General features: G+C 37.7%; 1 protein-coding gene across 5 annotated transcripts in view; it reads right to left on the bottom strand.

The window, feature by feature from the left end:
- LOC124613193 (signal transducer and activator of transcription 5B) overlaps nucleotides 1–20051 on the bottom strand; it is a 146501-nt gene that overhangs the window by 24532 nt on the left and 101918 nt on the right. For all 5 annotated transcript variants that reach the window (XM_047141849.1, XM_047141848.1, XM_047141853.1 and 2 more), the window contains one exon: nucleotides 2449–2604. In XM_047141849.1, coding sequence (XP_046997805.1) covers nucleotides 2449–2604 — 156 coding nt within the window. The remainder of the gene's footprint in view (nucleotides 1–2448; nucleotides 2605–20051) is intronic.

Below are 20051 nucleotides of genomic sequence, written 5' to 3'. Positions count from 1 at the left end.
CTTGTCAACAGCTCCTTAAACAGGTAGCCTCATTGTACAGTTATTCCCTTATGAAATTTGTTGTCAACACTCAATCACAGGTTGAAAACAAAATAATACTTGCAAGAGAAATGGCTCATCCTATCCATTACTTAGCCTTAGTGTGGAACAGAAAGGAGTGACAATATAATGTAACTGGACAGGTAAAAAAATCTACTTGCCAAGTGGCAGCAGGAGGGCTTACATACAAAACAGTTTCACTTATGCCAGCTTTTGGAGCCAGTGGCTTCTTCTTCTGGCAGAAGAGTTGAAGGGAAAGGTAGAGGGGTAAAGGAAAAGGACTGGAAGGTTTAGGAAAAGGGGTGCTGTTCGGAAAAGTCAACCAGAACCCCGAGTCAGGGGAGACCTAATAAACAGTACCCCTTTTCCTAAACCTCTCCAGTCCTTTTCCTTCGCCCCTCTTCCTTCCAGAAGGAGGCACTGGCTCCGGAAGCTTGCACAAATTAAACCTTTTTGTGTGTATGTATTCTACTGCCGCTGCTTGGTGAGTAGATATTTTATCTATCCAGTTACATTATATTATCAATAATTGATTATTTTCATTGTTATATAAAGGAGTGAGGTATTCAGCCACAAAAATCTTTGACCACCAACCTAGTGATGTACAGAATTTAATAGATACTAAAATTAACTTAAAACCGAACAGGAATCACATTTGCTTCAAGTCTCCTTCCACTCCAAAATGAATTGCACAAAGCTATTGTAAATCATTAATTGTTAATAACAAAATAAGGATACACCATAATTTAAGACAAACATGTAATGCTACCATAATTGTCACTAGGAAGTGTATTAATATTATAATACTGATTTGTTGTATATCGTCATGAGTGATCATGATTACAATCTGCTGAACACACAAATCATTAACTGTATGGGATAGTTTGTAATGCTGATTTGTTGTGCATAATCATAAGTGGTCATAATTACAATCTGTGGAATACATAAATCATTAACTGTATGGTATGATAAAGGGAAAGAGGTAAGGTGTGAGTGAAAACTGGATGTAAATGGTAATGAAATGATGATGAATACAAAAAGTAATGTTGAAAAGACACTTCAAAGATCGTTAAAATGGGGACTGGACAGCCAATGAGGAGAGACCCAATGAAGTGCTGAACAGCAATCAAGGATTTGACCTGAGCATACGTACAGTAAGTTATGTATACTATGAAAAGAAGAGGGGGTATCAGGTGTAAATGAGATGACAGCAGCAATGGTAAGAGTTGCTGGAGTCTTAGGAAGTAATGGCTATGCCATGTGACGAGGGTAGTTTGGACAGAAAGACAAACTCAGAAGACTGGAAGAAAGGAATAACTGTCCTTGTCTTCAAAAAAGGAAACGAGAGAGAATTTAGGAGCTATAGAAAAGTGACACTGGCATTGGGCCAAAATATTTGAAGACATTCTAGGGAAGAGAGTAAGGGACAAAATTGTGAAGAAAATTAAAGAATAATGCAGAGGCTTCAGGCCAGAAAAACAACATACTTTATATTTGCAGTAAGGCAACTACAAGGGAAACGTTAAGGAAGACACACAAAAATAAGCAATTACTATGGTGAAAGAGAGATGTCATGGAAGTAAAAGATGTAGTAATGCAAGAGGTGAGTCAACAGATCGGATAATTCGTTGGGTTTAGAACAAAGAAGTGCACTTTTACCCCTTTTTTGTGGTTGTCATGGGTAACATAAATTAATACAGAATGTGGCAGAAAGAGTTGGAAAAGATACTGATCACCTAATGATCTGGAGTTTTTAAGAAGTTGAAGTTAACCAGACATTTCAGAACTAATAGGAGGTAGGGACAGGTTCAATATGGATAAAAATGAAGTGTAGGTCACTTAGACCCTCGGATGAGAGGAATCCACCTGAAGTCACTACCATCATCTTCGTCTCCTCTATCAAGAGTTCCACAAAACACAGACTGAATAATAAAGTAATACAGTGTGTGTGTGTGTGTGTGTGTGTGTGTGTGTGTGTGTGTGTGTGCGCGTGTTTGTTTGTTTAAAGTGAGGTATATAAAATAATTGAACACTGTTAAGTATAAATCACTGCATGACAAACCAACAAAGCACTTTAAAAAAAATCATGTAAATGATCAGCATGTTACCGCATTTTCCACTGATTATAACAGCAACACTGACTACTCATTCAATATCATAGCAAGAGGTCAGAATTATTATCCACAGAACATTGAATACCTAACTCATGCATTTACAAGTCATTATTCTTCTCAGCATCAATTAATTCTAATACTGAAGCTGTATGTCCCTAAAATATTTCGATATATCTTGCTTGGTAATTCTCACAGTTTTAATGTAGGCTATGAATTATGAGAATCATACCACGCTGGAAGTTGAGAAATTGTGTGTCCTCTGTAAACACTCTCATCCTATTAAAATTAAACTCACCTGTAAAAGGTGTGTAATATTTTCCAAATGCCTGGTCCTTAGGAATGTCAGGATACAAATATACAAGATGCTGCAAATCAGAAATTCTATCTGCGAGACTGCGTATTGCAAAGTCTTTGCTGGTGAAGGGTTGTAGCATAAAGACATCATTTTGATCTGAAATCAGAAGGAATAACATTTAAATAGATGATCTCAGCATATAGTAAAATATAAAAGATGTCCACGCATTCGTCATGTTCTGCGCACCGATTCACAGTGGATAACCTTCAATGAAGTTGAATGAATTACAGTATAAAATAGCAGCAGCTAACAGCTGTCAAAAAGTGCTTCTTCACTATGTATTAACTATTAAGTACCACTAATGTGTAATAATCTGTCTGTGTGTACAAAGGCTATAAAGGGACAAAATAAAATTAGCAGGAAAATTGTCATGCTGGAAAAAGACCTGCTGCTTATGGTAAAAAAGTGAACATTTCAAAGATGTTGTTGCTTTCATATTTAGAGTAATTAACTACTATTTATCTTTTACTTCGTAGTACATATGTGTAAACAAACATCTACTGGTACACACCTACACGGTTTTTATAGTCTCAATCTACAATTTACACTGTTGTTTGCAATGGCATTAACAGATGTTTTCCATGACCAAATCCAGATACTTAAATAACTAATAAAAGAAGTCGATAATATGTCAGCTTTGAATTTTATGTTGAATTTGCAAGGATTTGTAATTTCTCGCCTTTTGTCTGTTGGTGACATGACCTTTCAATCACAGCACACAACTCCATTCTGATCACTAGTCAAGAACCTAAGAACTGCTGAACTTAACTGAAAATAGCTGCATTATTCCAGAATAGTATTGCCTGTAACTGCACAATGTGAATCATGTTGAGGTAAAAGGTTAAGACATCAAATGTTTGCTGTGATCCATTCACTGATTTCTTCCTACTTCTGACATACCCATGTCTGACATATTGATGGTTTGGTCCTTGATAAGTTTGCTTGTATCACCATCAGACTTGGCAAATTTTGAACAGACCTTTACAGCCTTTGGAACGTCATTTAGATAGTTCAGGAACAAAAATAGGCACAGTCCCACATACTGAGAGATTCAATATTCTATGTTCCCTATTCTATTCCCCAGTGTGTACATTGCTAATGTGAAGCCATATTTTGTATGTGACAATAAGACTCCACTCATGCTAAAGGGATGTCATTTACATTATATTTTACACTTATCCATCTCCTTAGATGGAATAGTGATGACCATGGCAACCTGGGTTAGCAGTAGTAAAATGTTCAAAATTTGCGAATGAACTGATTTATTCCTTACACTGTGTGTTTAGGAAGAATCTTCCCTCTTCAGATGCAGTTAGGTGAAGTTTTTAGACCATCCCCATTAATGCACTGTTGAGGTATGTCATCACTGACAATATTCACATAATCACATATTTCAGATAGTGTCACACCTTGTGATGCCAAAATGTTGTCAACAGCCAAGTAACTTGACAATGCAATCAATAGAATAACCTATATATTAAACCTAAGCACATCTGAAGATGTAAGATATCTTCCAAAGTATATAGTTTGAGGCACAATAAATTCAGAGGTATGCGTAAAATGTTATTTTCACCATGTGTGATATACTATTTTCTGGAGTAGAATTTGTTGGTCCATACTTAAAAATGCTTTCAAATGGTCACAAAAAATCCATACATAAGTGACAAAGAGGCACAAGGTAAATTTCTGCAGTATGATCTTGCAACCGTATTTGTAGTTCCCACAAATGGCTTTACTGGTTGAAGAAGGGCACTGTGCGAGTATTAGAAATCTATAATTTCTTATACCCACACACTGCTACATTACCACATAGGACGAAGTGTTGTTTAATGTTGTTATCAAAAATTTCAAAAAGTTCTCTACCAATTTGCATCCTCAAATTTTTGCATGATACTATAATAAACATTCAGATGGACATTAGTACAATTTTCCATCTGTAAAAATGTAACCGATGACACAATGCAGTTCTTTCTTTCGTGACATGATAAAGCAAGGGTATCTAGATTTACAAAGCTTTTCGTTCTTGGCAAGCCTTCTGAAGTGGTGTCCTAGCAGAGACTGTATAACTGAGTAATGAATGTACAGAGGGTGCTTGACTGTCTACCATTTCCTGTTCATTTTTAGAGACAATTCTCTCTTTATGAACTAGTCTCCAAAAATTAGGTATTATTTGGAATATAGAAAATTGTGTGGAAAAAGTGAAAAATAATCATATATAATTTTCACAATTTTCCCCGTGAACTATAAATATGCTACCTGTTTGGTAGAGCTCCTGCTTCAGATTGGCAACAATAAAAACGATGCAACAACAAAAACCGTGCATTAAACACATTTTAACCATGTCTGCAATTTAATTGTAAACAGAATGTAATTTTTGGGTATGTTGATAATGTAATCTCACAAAGATATGTCTTGTATTCATACTGAGAGGCAGAAACCATGGATACTTTAAAGCTAACCATACACAGGTTGCAGTTTGAGTGACAATTGAGGCGTGATTTTATAGCTTTAACACTCTTGGTTGCCCTTTTACTGACCAACAAAAGAACAGTCTGCATGTCCTGGAACTCTTTTTTTGTAAGCTAGTACCAAGAATGTGCACTATTAAACGGACCAAGATCTAGCCTCAACTGTGAGACAACTGACTGTGGATGTCACAGCTTTCTCAAGAGTTGAAGTTTTATGACAAACAATGGTGAGAAGAAAGGCAATAGTTGAGATGGTGGGCAGTATACAGGTACATAATCGGACTGAATTTGTAACTAAACTTCTGAACAATGTCTTTTCTCCAGAGTTAACAAACAAATGTCTTCAACAGCAGCAGCTGCTGCTGCATTAGTAGCTAATAACAACAGCAACATAACTATACTGCCTGTCTACCACTAAGATCTCAACTATGCAGCATGTTGCTATCCTTAGAGCTATATTTTGTATTCCATTCATGACTTCTGAGTATTGTATTAAAAGTCCCTTGACAAGCTGTGCCCCGAGATCTAAAGACACACATCTGCAGTGCGCACAGGCGCCCACACCATGGAGCCTGAGGAGGCCCGAGCCCCCTCAAAAATTCATGTGGGGGTGGGGGTGGGGGGGAGGGCAGACCCCCCCCCCAATAATTTAAGGAAATTATTACTTATATTATGCTTTGTAAAATCACAAAATTATGTTGGAATTTATTTTCCTTGTTTGACGATACTTACCTTTTAAAATACAGACAGTAACGAGTTAAAACAAATAATTATTACGGTAGTAAGCATGTTAACTGAAAACGAGCAGGGTGAATCATGATAGTGTTACGGTGCTGCGGGCACACTTATAATCTGCCCCCTTATTTATTTTTTTTCTATTACGGTTGATGAAACAATGAGAATGCACTTCACGAACAAGTGTCATTTTGTATTCGAATTGTCAATGATTCCTTAATCATCAACGAAGACTTTATTGGCTTATATGAGATCCCCAACATTGAATCACAAACTCTGTTTAGTATTTTAAAATACGTTTTTGCTCGTCTTCATTTGTCAATGGATAACTTAAGAGGACGGTGCTATGATGGTGCCTCGAATATGAGAGGTAAGTTCAAAGGACTAAAAAAGTTAGTTTTGGATATACAATCAAAAGCACGTTAGTGCACTGCACTGCTCACAGTTTAAGACTTGGCAGTTGTGGACAGTCTCCGCCATCTTACATCTATGAGGGATATTATGGCTTTAGTCAAGGACTTAATAAACACCGTAAGGGAATCCAACAAAAGGATGGGATTTTTCAGAAGCATACGCTGTGAGAGCACCAACGACCAAGCTGGTCTATGACCCCTTTGCCCGACTCGTACTATGCAAGCTTCTAGTATCTTGAGAATATTGAAAAACTTTGAAGAACTTTTAAGAGTTTTTTTAAACATTTTCTGCAGAGGACAAAACAGAGGCAAGTTACAAATGTGCAGGCTTCCTTGAGTCAATGTTGCAATTCAAGACTTATTTCTTTTTACGTCTTTATTGCCATGCAATGAACACAGTAGAGAATGTCAACAAAAAAATTCAATGCCCTCATCTAAGTGTTGCTGATCTGGAAAAAATATATGAGGGCTTGATTTGTATATTGAATGGAAAGCATGATAGTTTTGAACAATTTTTGGGAATTGTGTTTAAAAGAAAAACATTCACAAGTTATTGATCCTTCACTTCCTCGGAATCGAAGTATACCTACAAAGTATGAAAACAATGAAGCCAGCTCACTGCACACCTTCAAAACCCCAAAGGAATACTACAAAGCTATTTACATCGAAGTTTGTGAAGCGGTGCAATCTTGCATTACTGAGTGGTTTGCTTCAACTGGACTCGCACAGATCATTGCAGTTGAACACGAGTGCCTGCTTTTAGTAAACAGAGGTGAAACAAATTTGGAAAAATCAACTGAATTTTTAAAAAATGACCTAGACACAGAGTCTGTGCTTACACTTTAATATGTTAACCGATATCACTAATAAAAAACAACTGGTCTTAAAAAACGTGTGATGTAAGAAAGTACATTACACAAGAGCGTGCCGTTGGAGAAATAATGTGAGAAGTAGTGAAGTGCATTAAGCTTCTCCAAGTAATTCCAATCATGACAGCAACAGCAGAATGGTCACTTAGCACCCTTAGACGTCTGAACAACTTGGTTGCTCTTCATGCCCACTGAGATGTTTTGGATGAATTGGATATCTGACCAGTCATCAACGACTTCATATTCAGTAATCCAGTCAGACAGTCGACATTTGCACCTTTTTAAACACACTCTAGCCCTAATAATGGCATTTAGAGCAACATTAAAAATCTTTATTAAAATAGAGAATTAAATGCATACATAATGTTAAATTTTCAGTTTTGAAATATTAGTACTAGTTTAGTGCTGTATTACTACAGTACTGTATTAGTTATTTTCAAATACTTAAATATTTTTAGGGTGTAAGATCCAATTAAAACCTGCTGTTTACATACTTTTAGACAAAGTATTAGGCATACTGTATTAACTTTATAAAATCATTAACTTTGAGATATTGTTTTTATTTAATGAACCCTAAGCCTCATTCAAAGCAAGCTTAAATTAGCTATTTCACTTATTAATCTAAGTGCTATTACTGTGTGACAGCAATATTTTATGCTTTATTCCTTTAATGATAGTTTAGGATTTATTTAAATATAATTTCAGTCTTTTCAGAGCTATATATTCACTGCTCTGTAATAGTCTATAAGCATGATTATTACTGTAAATTAAATTACCTTTTTACCAAAAAATGTCAGGCTTGTGGAGTTTCCCAGAGTGTCAAGTTATTGAGAGCCCAGTTTCCAGGGTTCTAATGTTGATCATATGACTCTAAAATGCTTCAAAAACTTTCAAACTCACTATTTTTCATCTACAAATTAAAAAAGTTTTCCAGAGCAAAATCCCCAGTATGCCGCCCCCTCCCCCCCATATCTTTTATAAGTCGGCGCCCCTGGCAGTGCGTATCTCACTCCTAGTAGAACAGAGGCAGATCTCTTTCTGGCAGATTCTCAGCACCAAGACTCAAGCTTGAACAGATGAAGGAGTACACTCTTCACATATTAATCTCACATCACTCTGCAAAATGATTCCCATCACACACTTATCTGGAGCAAAAGTTTGTTGTTGTGGTCTTCAGTCCTGAGACTGGTTTGATGCAGTTCTCCATGCTACTCTATCCTTTGCAAGCTTCTTCATCTCCCAGTACTTACTGCAGCCTACATCCTTCTGAATCTGCTTAGTGTACTCATCTCTTGGTCTCCCTCAAAAGTTTAAACCTGTAAAAATACAGGAACATCCAGAAAGAAGAAAATTGGGCAATGGTAGCTTTGTGGTGTGAGGAGGTATCATCATGTTGAATCAGTGTAAAAAAGCTTCCCAGTTATGTTGATGCCTGAAGTAATTTTGTTAACACCAAGAGCTATAAAATGCAAAAACAGGTACAATTTTTAAGATTTATAGTAGGATCAAAGTTCCTCTAAACAGGCAGTTAACTATGCTCTGTCAAATTGCTCTCATGGATGAATTTCTCACAGAAAAAAATATCCATAATGTGGATGGTTCACTGAAATCTCAAGATTACGACTCCACAGAGCATAATGGAGATACGTGCAGGAGACTAACTGGGGGAACAGAACAGTCACTACTAGATCTCGTTGTTTAGCACTGCAATAGTGATAAAGCCACACTGGTGCTTATTCACCTACAGCAGCCGTTCAAAATAAGCTATGTAACTGAAAATTCTTCTGAAATACTGGGCCTCCAGAAAATTGTTCTACCATAAATGGCGACTAGTTCATATCACTGGGCACAAAATTCAATGATTAATTCCTTCCTTGACACAATCCATCAATAACACTCTCCACCTTCTGTTATGAAGATAAGACTCCACTAAATCTGGGGAGGGGGACTGCTGTCTATGATGGTGTTTTAACATGGTAATAACATGGTAACACAATCCTGTGCTGGCTTTACAGGATTACCCTGAAGTTTTCTTGGTATTCAATCAATAGCTTGGAGCATATTTCCTGACAGCCTCAAATATGTTACAGTAACATATCTACAACACAAGCAATATGTAAACCAACTCTAATCGCAGACCTATTTCACTCCTTCCAGTCTTTTGAAACGCTTTTTTACAAAATGGCCTAGATCAGAACGCTGACTCAATTATCTACACAGAACTTTACACCTGATCTCAGTTACAAATTCCTACAATAGCCAAACAAGAAAAAATATCTTGTTGGTATGCTGTGTGTATATCACAAATTTTACTTGGCAAAATGAAGCATTATAGCATCAAAAGTACCCCCTCACTTAGATGGAACCATACCTTCATAGTAAAAAGCGGAAAGGTCTTACGACAGACTATGTTACAGGTGTGAAACTAACCTCGCAACTATGCAGCGTTATGTGGTGTCCCACATGGATCGGTACTGGGTGCAATCTTTTCTTAACGTTCCAAAATGATCTTCCAGTGCCGTTAAAAGGTGGTTCAAAAACTGCTGATGACGTATGTGTGCTATAATGAAGGGGCCATACTCAACCTTACAAAAGACAGATCACATGACAGGTGAACAGGCCTACAGCTGCTTCACAGCTAACTATTTTAGGCCTTAATCTCACTCCTATGTGTTTTCATAAACTAATAAATTACCTGCTAGTACCAGAAGTAGGCATTAATGGTCATGCACTAAATAAAACAATGGATGTAGAATTCCTTGAGGCCCAGTGGTACAACAAATTAAAATGGAGTCAACAAAGATAAACTGAACAAGTAGCTTAATTCAGCATGTTTGCCCTTAAAAGCTTCTCTCACTATGTTGATGTAAATACAGAGGTGCTGCGTTATTCTGCATATTTTCACTCCTTGTTTGTCTTACAGTATTACATCTGGAGCAATATAGTTATGGGTAAATAAATACAGAGTGGGCAAAATAAAACTGGCTTTAAAATATTTACAATAAGATTGACACAGGATTAAAATGCAAAAACTTGAAGATGTTGGACACTGCCGCTGCTGATCCTTGATCTAGATTTATCAAACTATGAGACTCGTGTGTCAGCTCTGCCTCAGGGAGAGCAGCAACAGCATTTTCAATTTTTTGCTGTAACTCTTCCTATGTGTGAAGATTATCTGAGAACATCTGACCCTTCAATTCAATCCAACAGGTAACAATCACAGAGAGATCAGGTGACCAATGTGATTGTCCTCTCCTCACTGAACACCTTGGCACTTGTGAGAAGGCTGTCAAGGCAGTGTGAGCTGTTCTGTTTTGCTGAAAATATCCATACAGTTGTTCATCATCTCTGTGTTGATCCACGTATGAATTAAACAGTCTCTGGATGTACAAGTTAGCATTAACAGTTCCATGAAAGAACCCTATTATCATGCAAACACCAGTCTTGAGATTATGCAACAGCTCTTCAGGCACTGGTGGGGATATTGTGATGCATTAATGGCACATGTGCTCCGAGTTCACATACCCTGACAGACTGAACGAGGCCTCATCTGAAGACTTGAAAAATTGAGGGTCCGAAAGTCCTGATTCCAGTTCACTTAGAAACCACTGGCATAACTGCAGATGCCAAAGCAAAACTGGGTGCTTTTACTCATGCCAAACAGTAAATTTGTAAAGATACAGGTGCAAATGCAGGTCATATTTTATAACTATTTTACATGATGATCTGTTACTTCCCACTGGTAGGAATAAACAGCACAGAGTTCATCAGACTTTGTGCAAACTTTCCTTCATTCAAGCAATGTTTCCAGGTATTTGGCCTATTTCCGGATAGTTGTGATTTCTATTCACTACTGAGTATGTTTCGTGCCATTTTTCCACTAAGTTTTGCATTGCAGACTCTGCTGCAAGTTTTGTCAAACCACTTCTAGTCCTAAACTGTTATGCAAACAATGCCAAACACATTTTCCACAAATTGTGCTTCACAAAACACTCAACAATGAGCACACATTATTTTACTGTAAGCACCATTTTGTGTTGAATTCAGCTGGTCACTGAACACGTCTGCTCCTCTCACTCACTCAAATGTAACAAAAAAGCACTCGGGACAGATTGGTGCACCAAATCATGATTACAGCATTTTCTGTAATAGCCAGTTCTCCAGTTCATTAACAAGGATAATTTGCATCAGACTTATACATATTTTACAGACTAGTTTTATTTTGTCACACTGTCTTTATACTGCAGAAGGAACCATTAAGAATACTGTTAAAATTACTCCACCGCAAATCCTGCAGAAGCCTTTTTGAGGATCTTTGAATACTTACACTTGGCTCCCCAATATATTTATTTCTTAATGGATTTGTTGCTGACAATAAAAAATCGGTTTCAGCAGAACCTTGGTTTACATAAATACAACATCAGACAGTAACAATTTTGATGTACACTTTGCCTCCTTGTCTAGCATTTAGAGTGGAGTTCTTACACTGTGGCGCAAAGGTATTCATTATGCTCTCATACAACAGAACACACGAAATTAGGAATCTCAACCAATTCAGCTAAAAATTATAAACATATCTAATTAGCCACTCTCTCTGCAAATTATCTGACATCTAAATTCAAATACTGAAAAGTTGTTTTAGTTACATATCAAGTATTGGTTTATCTGCGAAGCTGCAAGCCACATACACTAAGTGATCAAAAGTATCCGGACACCCCAAAAAACATACTTTTTCCATATTAGGTGCATTGTACTGCCACCGACTGCCAGATACTCCATATCAGCGACCTCAGTAGTCATTAGACATGGTGAGAGAGCAGAATGGGGCGCTCCGCGGAACTCACGGACTTCGAACATTGTCAGGTGATTGAGTGTCACTTGTGTCATACACTCCTAAACATCCCTAGGTCCACTGTTTCCGATGTGGCAGTGAAGTAGAAACGTGAAGGGACACGTACACACAAAATCATACAGGCCAACGTTGTCTGTTGACTGACAGAGACTGTCGACAGTTGAAGAGGCTTGTAATGTGTAATAGGCAGACATCTATCCAGATCATTATACAGGAATTCCAAACTGCATAAGGATCCCCTGCCAGAACTATGATGGTTGGGTGGAAGGTGAGTAAACTTTGATTTCATGGTCGAGTGTCTGCTCATAAGCCGCACATCATGCTGGTAAATGCCAAACGACGCCTAACTTGGTGTAAGTAGTGTAAACATTGGACAATTGAACAATGGAAAAATGTTGTGTGGAGTGACGAATCATGGTACACAATGTGGCGATCTGAATGCAGGGCGTGGGTATGGCGAGTGCCCAGTGAAAGTCATCTGCCAGCATGCGTAGTGCAAACAGCAAAATTCGGAGGCGGCGGTGTTATGGTGTGGTCATGTTTTTCATGGAGGGGGCTTGCACTCCTCGTTGTTTTGCGTGGTACTATCACAGCACAAGCCTACATTGATGTTTTAAGCACCTTCTTGCTTCCCACTGTTGAAGAGCAATCAGGGGATGGGGATTTCATCTTTCAACACGGTTGAGCACCTGTTTATAATGCACAGCCTGTGGCAGAGTGGTTACATGACAATAACCTCCCTGTAATGGACTGAGCTGCACAGAGTCCTGACCTGAATCATACAAACACCTTTGGAATGTTTTGGAATGCCGACTTCTTGCCAGGCCTCACTGAACGACATCAATACCTCTCCTCAGCGCAGAGTGGTTACATGACAATAACCTCCCTGTAATGGACTGAGCTGCACAGAGTCCTGACCTGAATCATACAAACACCTTTGGAATGTTTTGGAATGCCGACTTCTTGCCAGGCCTCACTGAACGACATCAATACCTCTCCTCAGCGCAGCACTCCATGAAGAATGGGCTGCCATTCCCCAAGAAACCTTCCAGCACCTGATTGAACACTTGCCTGCGAGAGTGGAAGCTGTCGTCGAGGCTAAGGGTGGGCCAACACCATATTGAATTCAAGCATTACTGATGGAGGGCGCCATGAACTTTTAAGTCATTTTCAGCTAGGTGTCCAGATACTTTTGATCACATAGTGTAGTTATAAACTAGTAACAGGACTCTGTGTTTACGGATGCAGGTTTAACTATTTTCTTTACAGAATTCCAATGTAATCAATTAAATATAAACTTATCAACATGAAATAAACAGCAGCTACTTAGTACAACTGAGAAGACAACAGCTTTTTTCAAGTAAGCAACTCTCTTTCTAATCTACTTAGTGAATTTTACTGGCACAAGCATAAATACATTGAGCAGGACAGTGATTCTTTACTCTTAATACAGTGTAAAATTAAATTTCTGCGATTTGTTTGCTTCTTGATTAATTTATAGCATGGCTAGTTCCACATCCTTGCAGATTCTTTCCTTACTGGGCTCTTTGTAACATGAATGAATGAATGCTTGAAAGCCGTCGAAATTGCCCTCAATATGCAGCAGTTGACGTTACATTTTGTATTAACTGGAGCCTCAACCCATCCATCTTGGTGTTCGCCACTATGCCACTTAACAATATAGTCAGGGCAGTAGTGTTTACACAAATGCAGCAGTCCTCGCTGTAGGACAAATAGAATCAGAAACCTGCATCCACTTAATTTTCTCATTCAACATACGTCCAACGCAAGAAATTGGGAATCTCAACCAATTCAACAAAAAATTACCAACATACATAATTGGCCACTCTTTCTACGAATTACCTGCATATCTAAATTCAAGTACGAAGAAGTTGTTTTAGCTACATATCAAGTAATGATTTTTACTAGCATCTTTGGTTGACGAGTTGTGCACATTCACAGCTCTTGTAAAGATAAGTGTTTAATTGAGAAATAACAATTAATTAAGGCAGTATTACATCATAATTAAGTAAATTAATACCTACTGTAAGCTGTCAATTGAAGGCTTCACATTTTTTGGCGTATTTTCTGAAAATAGAAAACCTTTCATAGGCGCGAATTTTGGGCTAGGATTTGTTTATGTTTTTATATACTACAAGTTACGTGATTATTTCAATAAAGTAAAGTTTATGTAATTAGAGTATTCTTATACACTATCCATAAGTGAAAAGTTTATATAGTGTAGGCTCAGTTCTTTGTTTGCTTTTCGTTTCATCGCGTAAAAAATACAAGTTATATCTTTTTGTTTCTCCAGAAGTTTTGAATTAGTATCCGAACTTTAGGCCTAAACTTTCATAGAAATTTAATGTATTAATTGAGTAGTCTACGAAGTTATTCTTGTTTTAACTTAGACTAAAGCTAAAATTTGTTTGCCATGAGTGAGAAGTGTATAACTTGCCGTAGGATTGTTAGTTCTGGGGTGCTGTGTGAGAGTTGTTGCGGTTTCTTTCATGTGGGTAACTGTAGTGGCATGGGAATTAGGGAAATAAACAAGGCTCATTGGTTGTGTAGGATTTGCTGTAGAGATAGGAAGATAGTGGAACAGGACGAGAATATTACTGCCCTTCGGATACAACTAGATAAAACAAAACAATATCTGGAAAGGTTAAGGGGGGAGAAGGGAAAAGAGAGGTGGGAAGTGACAACAGGTTATAGAAGAAATAGGAATAGAACATTCTCAGACAGTATGGTTGTGAATGTGGAAAACAGGTTTGATCTGTTGTCACAGTTGGAAACTAATGAGCCACAAATTGATGTAGGAGTAGACAGGACACAACAAACTTTCAAAATGTGTTTGAAATGTAAGAAGTCAGAAAAAGCTGTGAAGAAGAAAGTTTTGTTGTTAGGTAGTTCACATGCGAGAAGCATTGGCCAGCTGGTGCAGGATGAAGTAGGGTCAGGTTACCAGGTCACAAGATTTTTTAAACCTAGTATAAGTCTGTGTCATGTGAGAGGCTTTGCAAAGACTTCACAAAGGAAGACACCGTGGTAATAGTGGGTGGGGTAGGCAACAGCATAGATAGGAACCCTAATTCTTCAATTGAGAGTGACCTGGTAAAGATAGCTTCAGCAAGGAGACATACTGGTGTATGACCATGACTAGCCTCGTTTAAACTCTTCTGTCAGGAGAGTTAATTTAGAGGTGGAATGGCTGCTTCGATCAGATATGGGGTGTCATATCAGTGTGGTTCCTGTTGACTCTATCAGCAGGTGGGACTACACTAGGCATGACCTCCACCTCAACAGGAAAGGCAAAACTGTTCGGGCTAACTGCAAATAACTTGGGGGGGGGGAGGGGGGCATGAGGGGGAGGCACGAGGGGGGGGGGGGGGGGCTGTCACAAGTGGTAAAGTACCAGTGGTTACATGTGACTTGACAGATCAGTAGGTTTTTTAGGTTAGGTAGAGGTAGGGCAGAAACAAAAGATGTTCAGAGACAGGCTGAAAATGACATTCACACTGATAAAACTAGAGATGCTACAAAATTGGCAGGAAAATTAGATTCATCCAGTTGTAATTCAGCCAGTGCACAAAATCAGTTATCATTATTGCAACAGAATGTCTGAGGACTGAGCGGTAAGCTTAATGAGTTGCTTATTTGGGTTGAAGAATTAGAGTTGAGCAAACCAGTTGATATAATCTGCCTATCCGAACACCATGTGACCACTAGTACAGATATGTTAAATGTTACAGGATTCAAGTTAGCTTTTTACTTCTGTAGAGAAAATAAGGAGAAAGGAGGTGTTGCCATATTACCCAGAAACTGTTTTGACTTCAAGAATATTGATATTAATAAATTTTGCTCAGAGCAGCACTTAGAAGCTTGTGCAACAAAAGTAGTATTTCATAATAAGTCCTTTATAATAGTAGGTATATACAGATCACCTTCAGGAAATTTCAACCTCTTCATAAAAAATCTGGAAGCTCTGCTATCCCATCTCATGTTCAATTTAGTTCCTACTGTGAACTTTGCTACTAGGATATGCAAATGCTCCAAGACTGTTATTCATAATATCTTTGTAGACAAATCTAGGGAAAGAGGTTGTATCACATATCCAATAGTAAATGGGCTATCTGATATTGACATGCAGGATCTTGTGTTAAATGTTGAAACTTGTCAGGATAAAGAAAATTTTAAATTTTACTACAGGAGGGTAATAAATGAGTCAAAAATTGAGAAATTCAGGAAACTGATCAAAGACATGAACTGGATAGATGTTTACAATACTTCTGACTCAAATGGATAATACAAAGCATTCATTAATAAAGTTATCTCCACTTTCGAAAATCGTTTTCCCCTAAAGGTAACTAAAATCACACAGAAGTCAAAAAATAAACTGTGGATTATACAAGGAATAAAGATACCATGGGGGACAAAAAGGAGACTGTATCTACTATCTACGAACAGCTCTGATGTTACAATTGTAATGCATTACAAATAATACAGCAAAATATTGAATCAAATTATTCAGAAATCAAAGCAGCTTTATTATGAGAAAAAGATAATTACATCGGGCAACAAAATAAAAACTGTATGGGAAAGGTGGGGCCAAAAAGGAAGACGAACAGATAGCTCTAAAAATAAATGAGACTTTGGTAACAAGTCATATAGTGTTGCAATCCTTTTAAACAAGTACTTCATTTCTTTTACTGACAGCTTGGGGTTATCAGGCGAAGTGAACAGTGCAATGGAGTATCTGAGACCAGTATTTAAAAATAACTTCAGTAAAATGGAAATGACACACTCATCTCCCAAAGTAGAGGCATCCATCATAAAATTCTTAACATATAAGTATTCCAGCAGGTATGATAACATATCAATGAAGTTAATCAAAGAGTGCTCACGCAAGTTGAATTCTATCTTAATTATTTGTGTAATCAATCTCTTATCAGCGGAACATTTCCAGACTGGCTAAAATATGCTGAGCCTCTTTACAAGAAGGGGGATAAAGAGATACCATCAAACTATTAACCAATTTCACTTTTGTCGGCTCTCTCAAAAGTATTTGTAAAGGTTGTGTTCAAGTGTCTCCTTAAGCATCTGACTGCAAATAATATATTGGCCAAGTCACATTTTGGATTTCTTAAGTGTTTTGATATAGAGAAAGCTATTTACACTTACAGTGAGAATGTACTTAATTCTTTAGACAACAAATTAGAAGCTACTGGCATTTTCTGTGACCTGTCAAATGCCCTAGACTGTATGAACCACAGCATTCTCTCAGGTAATTTGAAAATTATGGTGTCACTGGCAATGCTGCGAAATGATTCGAGTCTTATCTATCTAACAGGAAACGAAGGGGTCACTGCAAAATACCTGTGCAGTAAGCAGTCAGTCTTCATCCAACTGGGAATTAATTACATGTGGTGTTCCTCAAGGTTCCATCTTAGGTCCACTGGTTTTTCTTGTGTAAATTAGTGACCTCTCATCTGTTACATTGCCACATGCTAAGTTTGTTTTGTTTCCAGATGATACAAACATTGCAATAAGTAGCATGCCAAGTACAGATTTAGAAATAGATGCTAATCAAATTTTCACTGACATTAATAAGTGGTTTAAAGCTAATTCACTCTCACTAAACTTCGAGAAGACCCACTATATGCAGTTCAGAACCTGTAAGAGATTTCCTTCCAGCATATGTGTAACATATAAAGACATGCAGATCGAAGAGGTTGGCAGGGTTAAATTTCTGGGATTACAACTCGATAACAAATTTGGTTGGGGAGGGCATACCACAGAATTGCTTAAGTGCCTAAACAAGTCTGTATTTTCAGTGAGAATGATGTCAGATGTAGGAGATATAAATATAAAAAGCTTGGATACTTTGCATACTTTTATTCTATTATGTCATACGGGATCATATTCTGGTGCAACTCATCAAACCAAGCAAAAGGTTTTAGGTAGCAAAAGTGTGTGATAAGAATCATTTGTTGTGTAAATTCCAAGAACATCATGTAGAAACCTGTTCAAGAAACTTTGTATACTAACCACTGCTTCTCAGTATATTTATTCCTTAATGAAATTTGTTGCAAGTAATACATCTCTATTTCCAACCAATAGCTCAATACATAGTAGGAATAAGAACAATCTACATTAAGACCTAAACTCAGTTACCTTGGACCAAAAAGGGGTCCAATATTCAGGAACACACATTTTCAATAAATTGCCAGCAACCATTAAAAACTTGGTTTCAGATAAAGCACAGTTTAAATGCAGTCTGAAAGACTTTTAAAGAGACTGTTAAAGCCAGCTGTTAGATTTCAGTTTTGACAGCACTGTAAAGCTGCAGACCATGTCTGTCACAGTATGATGCATTTGTATCTTCTGTACATTGGAATGTTGCCCCATCCCACCCAACATACACAAGTCCACACTTGTTACAGTGCTTCATCATTTATCCAATACTGTGGATGCAAATGTACATTCCATTACAGAACTGTGAACAAGAAGGCAGTTGTCATGTGATGTGGGCATCTTGCATTATCTAGTACCAGCTTCCGGATGCAAGATTCCCGATATCTAAGTTTGTTCTGCCCAAAAAAACTGTCAATCTATTCTCATCACACTCCCACCTTTAATTACTACTCTCCCCCATTACTACAAGGGCCTCCATCAAACTTCTCCTGCACCCTGCAACTGCCAAACCCATCCTGCAGACATACTAAATTTGCCACATCCTCAGAAATTCCCTCCTGCCATCCTCAAAAAGCCTCAGTCCCACAGACGTATCACGCCTTTTCATGGATTTTACCTTTTGCCCGACTTCCAATTTCGACCATGCTGGGTTTGTTAAAGATCTTCTCTCCTTTTCCTCGTACTTACAATGGAAAAATTATTCAGCCACTAACCCTACAAATTGGACTCAATCCAAAACAAATACTGAACCCTGCTTTACTCAATATACTCCATCTAACCACAATCCGCACTTGCTATCCATAAATCATGCTCTGTTAACCAAACAGAACTTCCTATCCTCAAATCTTGCCTCACTAGCATCACCTAAATCCCTCAACATGAAAACCAATCTCTCATCTGCAGAAATAATAACAAATCACCACCTCAAAACTAATCCTGACCTTATAATCCTGCCTGCTGAGAAGATTACATTACTTTGGTCATGAAGCACAAGGATTACCTGGTAGAGAGACTCCGCCAGATGCCATATTCTAAAAAACTGACATAAAATGCAGGAAAGTGTAAAATGGCGAAAATAACTTGTTACGTGGTAAAAGTTACATATATCATCCCCCCTTGCATTTTTGTGGTTTATGTATGATATGTGTACGTAATAGGCATCAAAATACTCATCATCACGGATTTGTTTATTATCCAAGAAGGTTATCTTAACTTTGTACTATCTTTAGCTGTTGGTGTCACTGGAACTGTCTGGCAAGTAGAAATATTTGATTTAATTTCATTCATCATTATCAATGGTTTTGGAAAGCCTGCAGTTGTGTCATTCATTCATTATTTAGGAATGAAACACTGCACCACTTACAATTTTTTCATGCTTAGTACAACAATTCTCAGAATTTATTCTCATTGTCAAGTGGAAGTATTTCTGTAAGACTTTGTGTGATGTTTGCATATGTGCAAGTCATGTGCCACTTTCATTGTATTCATGTTTTCAGGTTCTAAGGTATTGTGGTGACTCCTTTATGCAGACCCCCCCCCCCCCTCCTCCTCCTCTCCTGTCTCTGTCTCTGTCTGTGTCTGTGTCTGTGTCTCTCTCTCTCTCTCTCTCTCTCTCAAACACACACACACACACACACACACACACACACACACACACACACATTGATTGTGAGTGAAGCATCACAAAAAGTCCTTACGTAAACATTTGCACTTAACAATGAGAATAAATTCTCAAAAGACATTTTGCTAAGGATGAAAAAATACATAAATGGTGCAGTGTTTCATTACTTAAACCAGGAACATTTGAGCAACAGAAAAAGGACAAAAGTGTCAATTAGCACTTCAAGTTGTCAAACAGTGAAACACAATAAATATGCTTTCGAAACCTCATGACGATCATGAAACTGTGGCATAGAAGAAACAGTTTGAAAATTCTAGCCTGTCATCATTCGAATGAACCTAGTTACTCCCATCCACCACCATACTGAATGGAGCTTGGTAGTGGCAAGAG

Source organism: Schistocerca americana, chromosome 4 (genome assembly GCF_021461395.2).
Source record: "Schistocerca americana isolate TAMUIC-IGC-003095 chromosome 4, iqSchAmer2.1, whole genome shotgun sequence".
Taxonomy (NCBI): Eukaryota; Metazoa; Arthropoda; class Insecta; order Orthoptera; family Acrididae; genus Schistocerca; species Schistocerca americana.
Note: the sequence above shows the minus strand (reverse complement) of the source record. Positions and strands in the feature narration are given on the sequence as shown.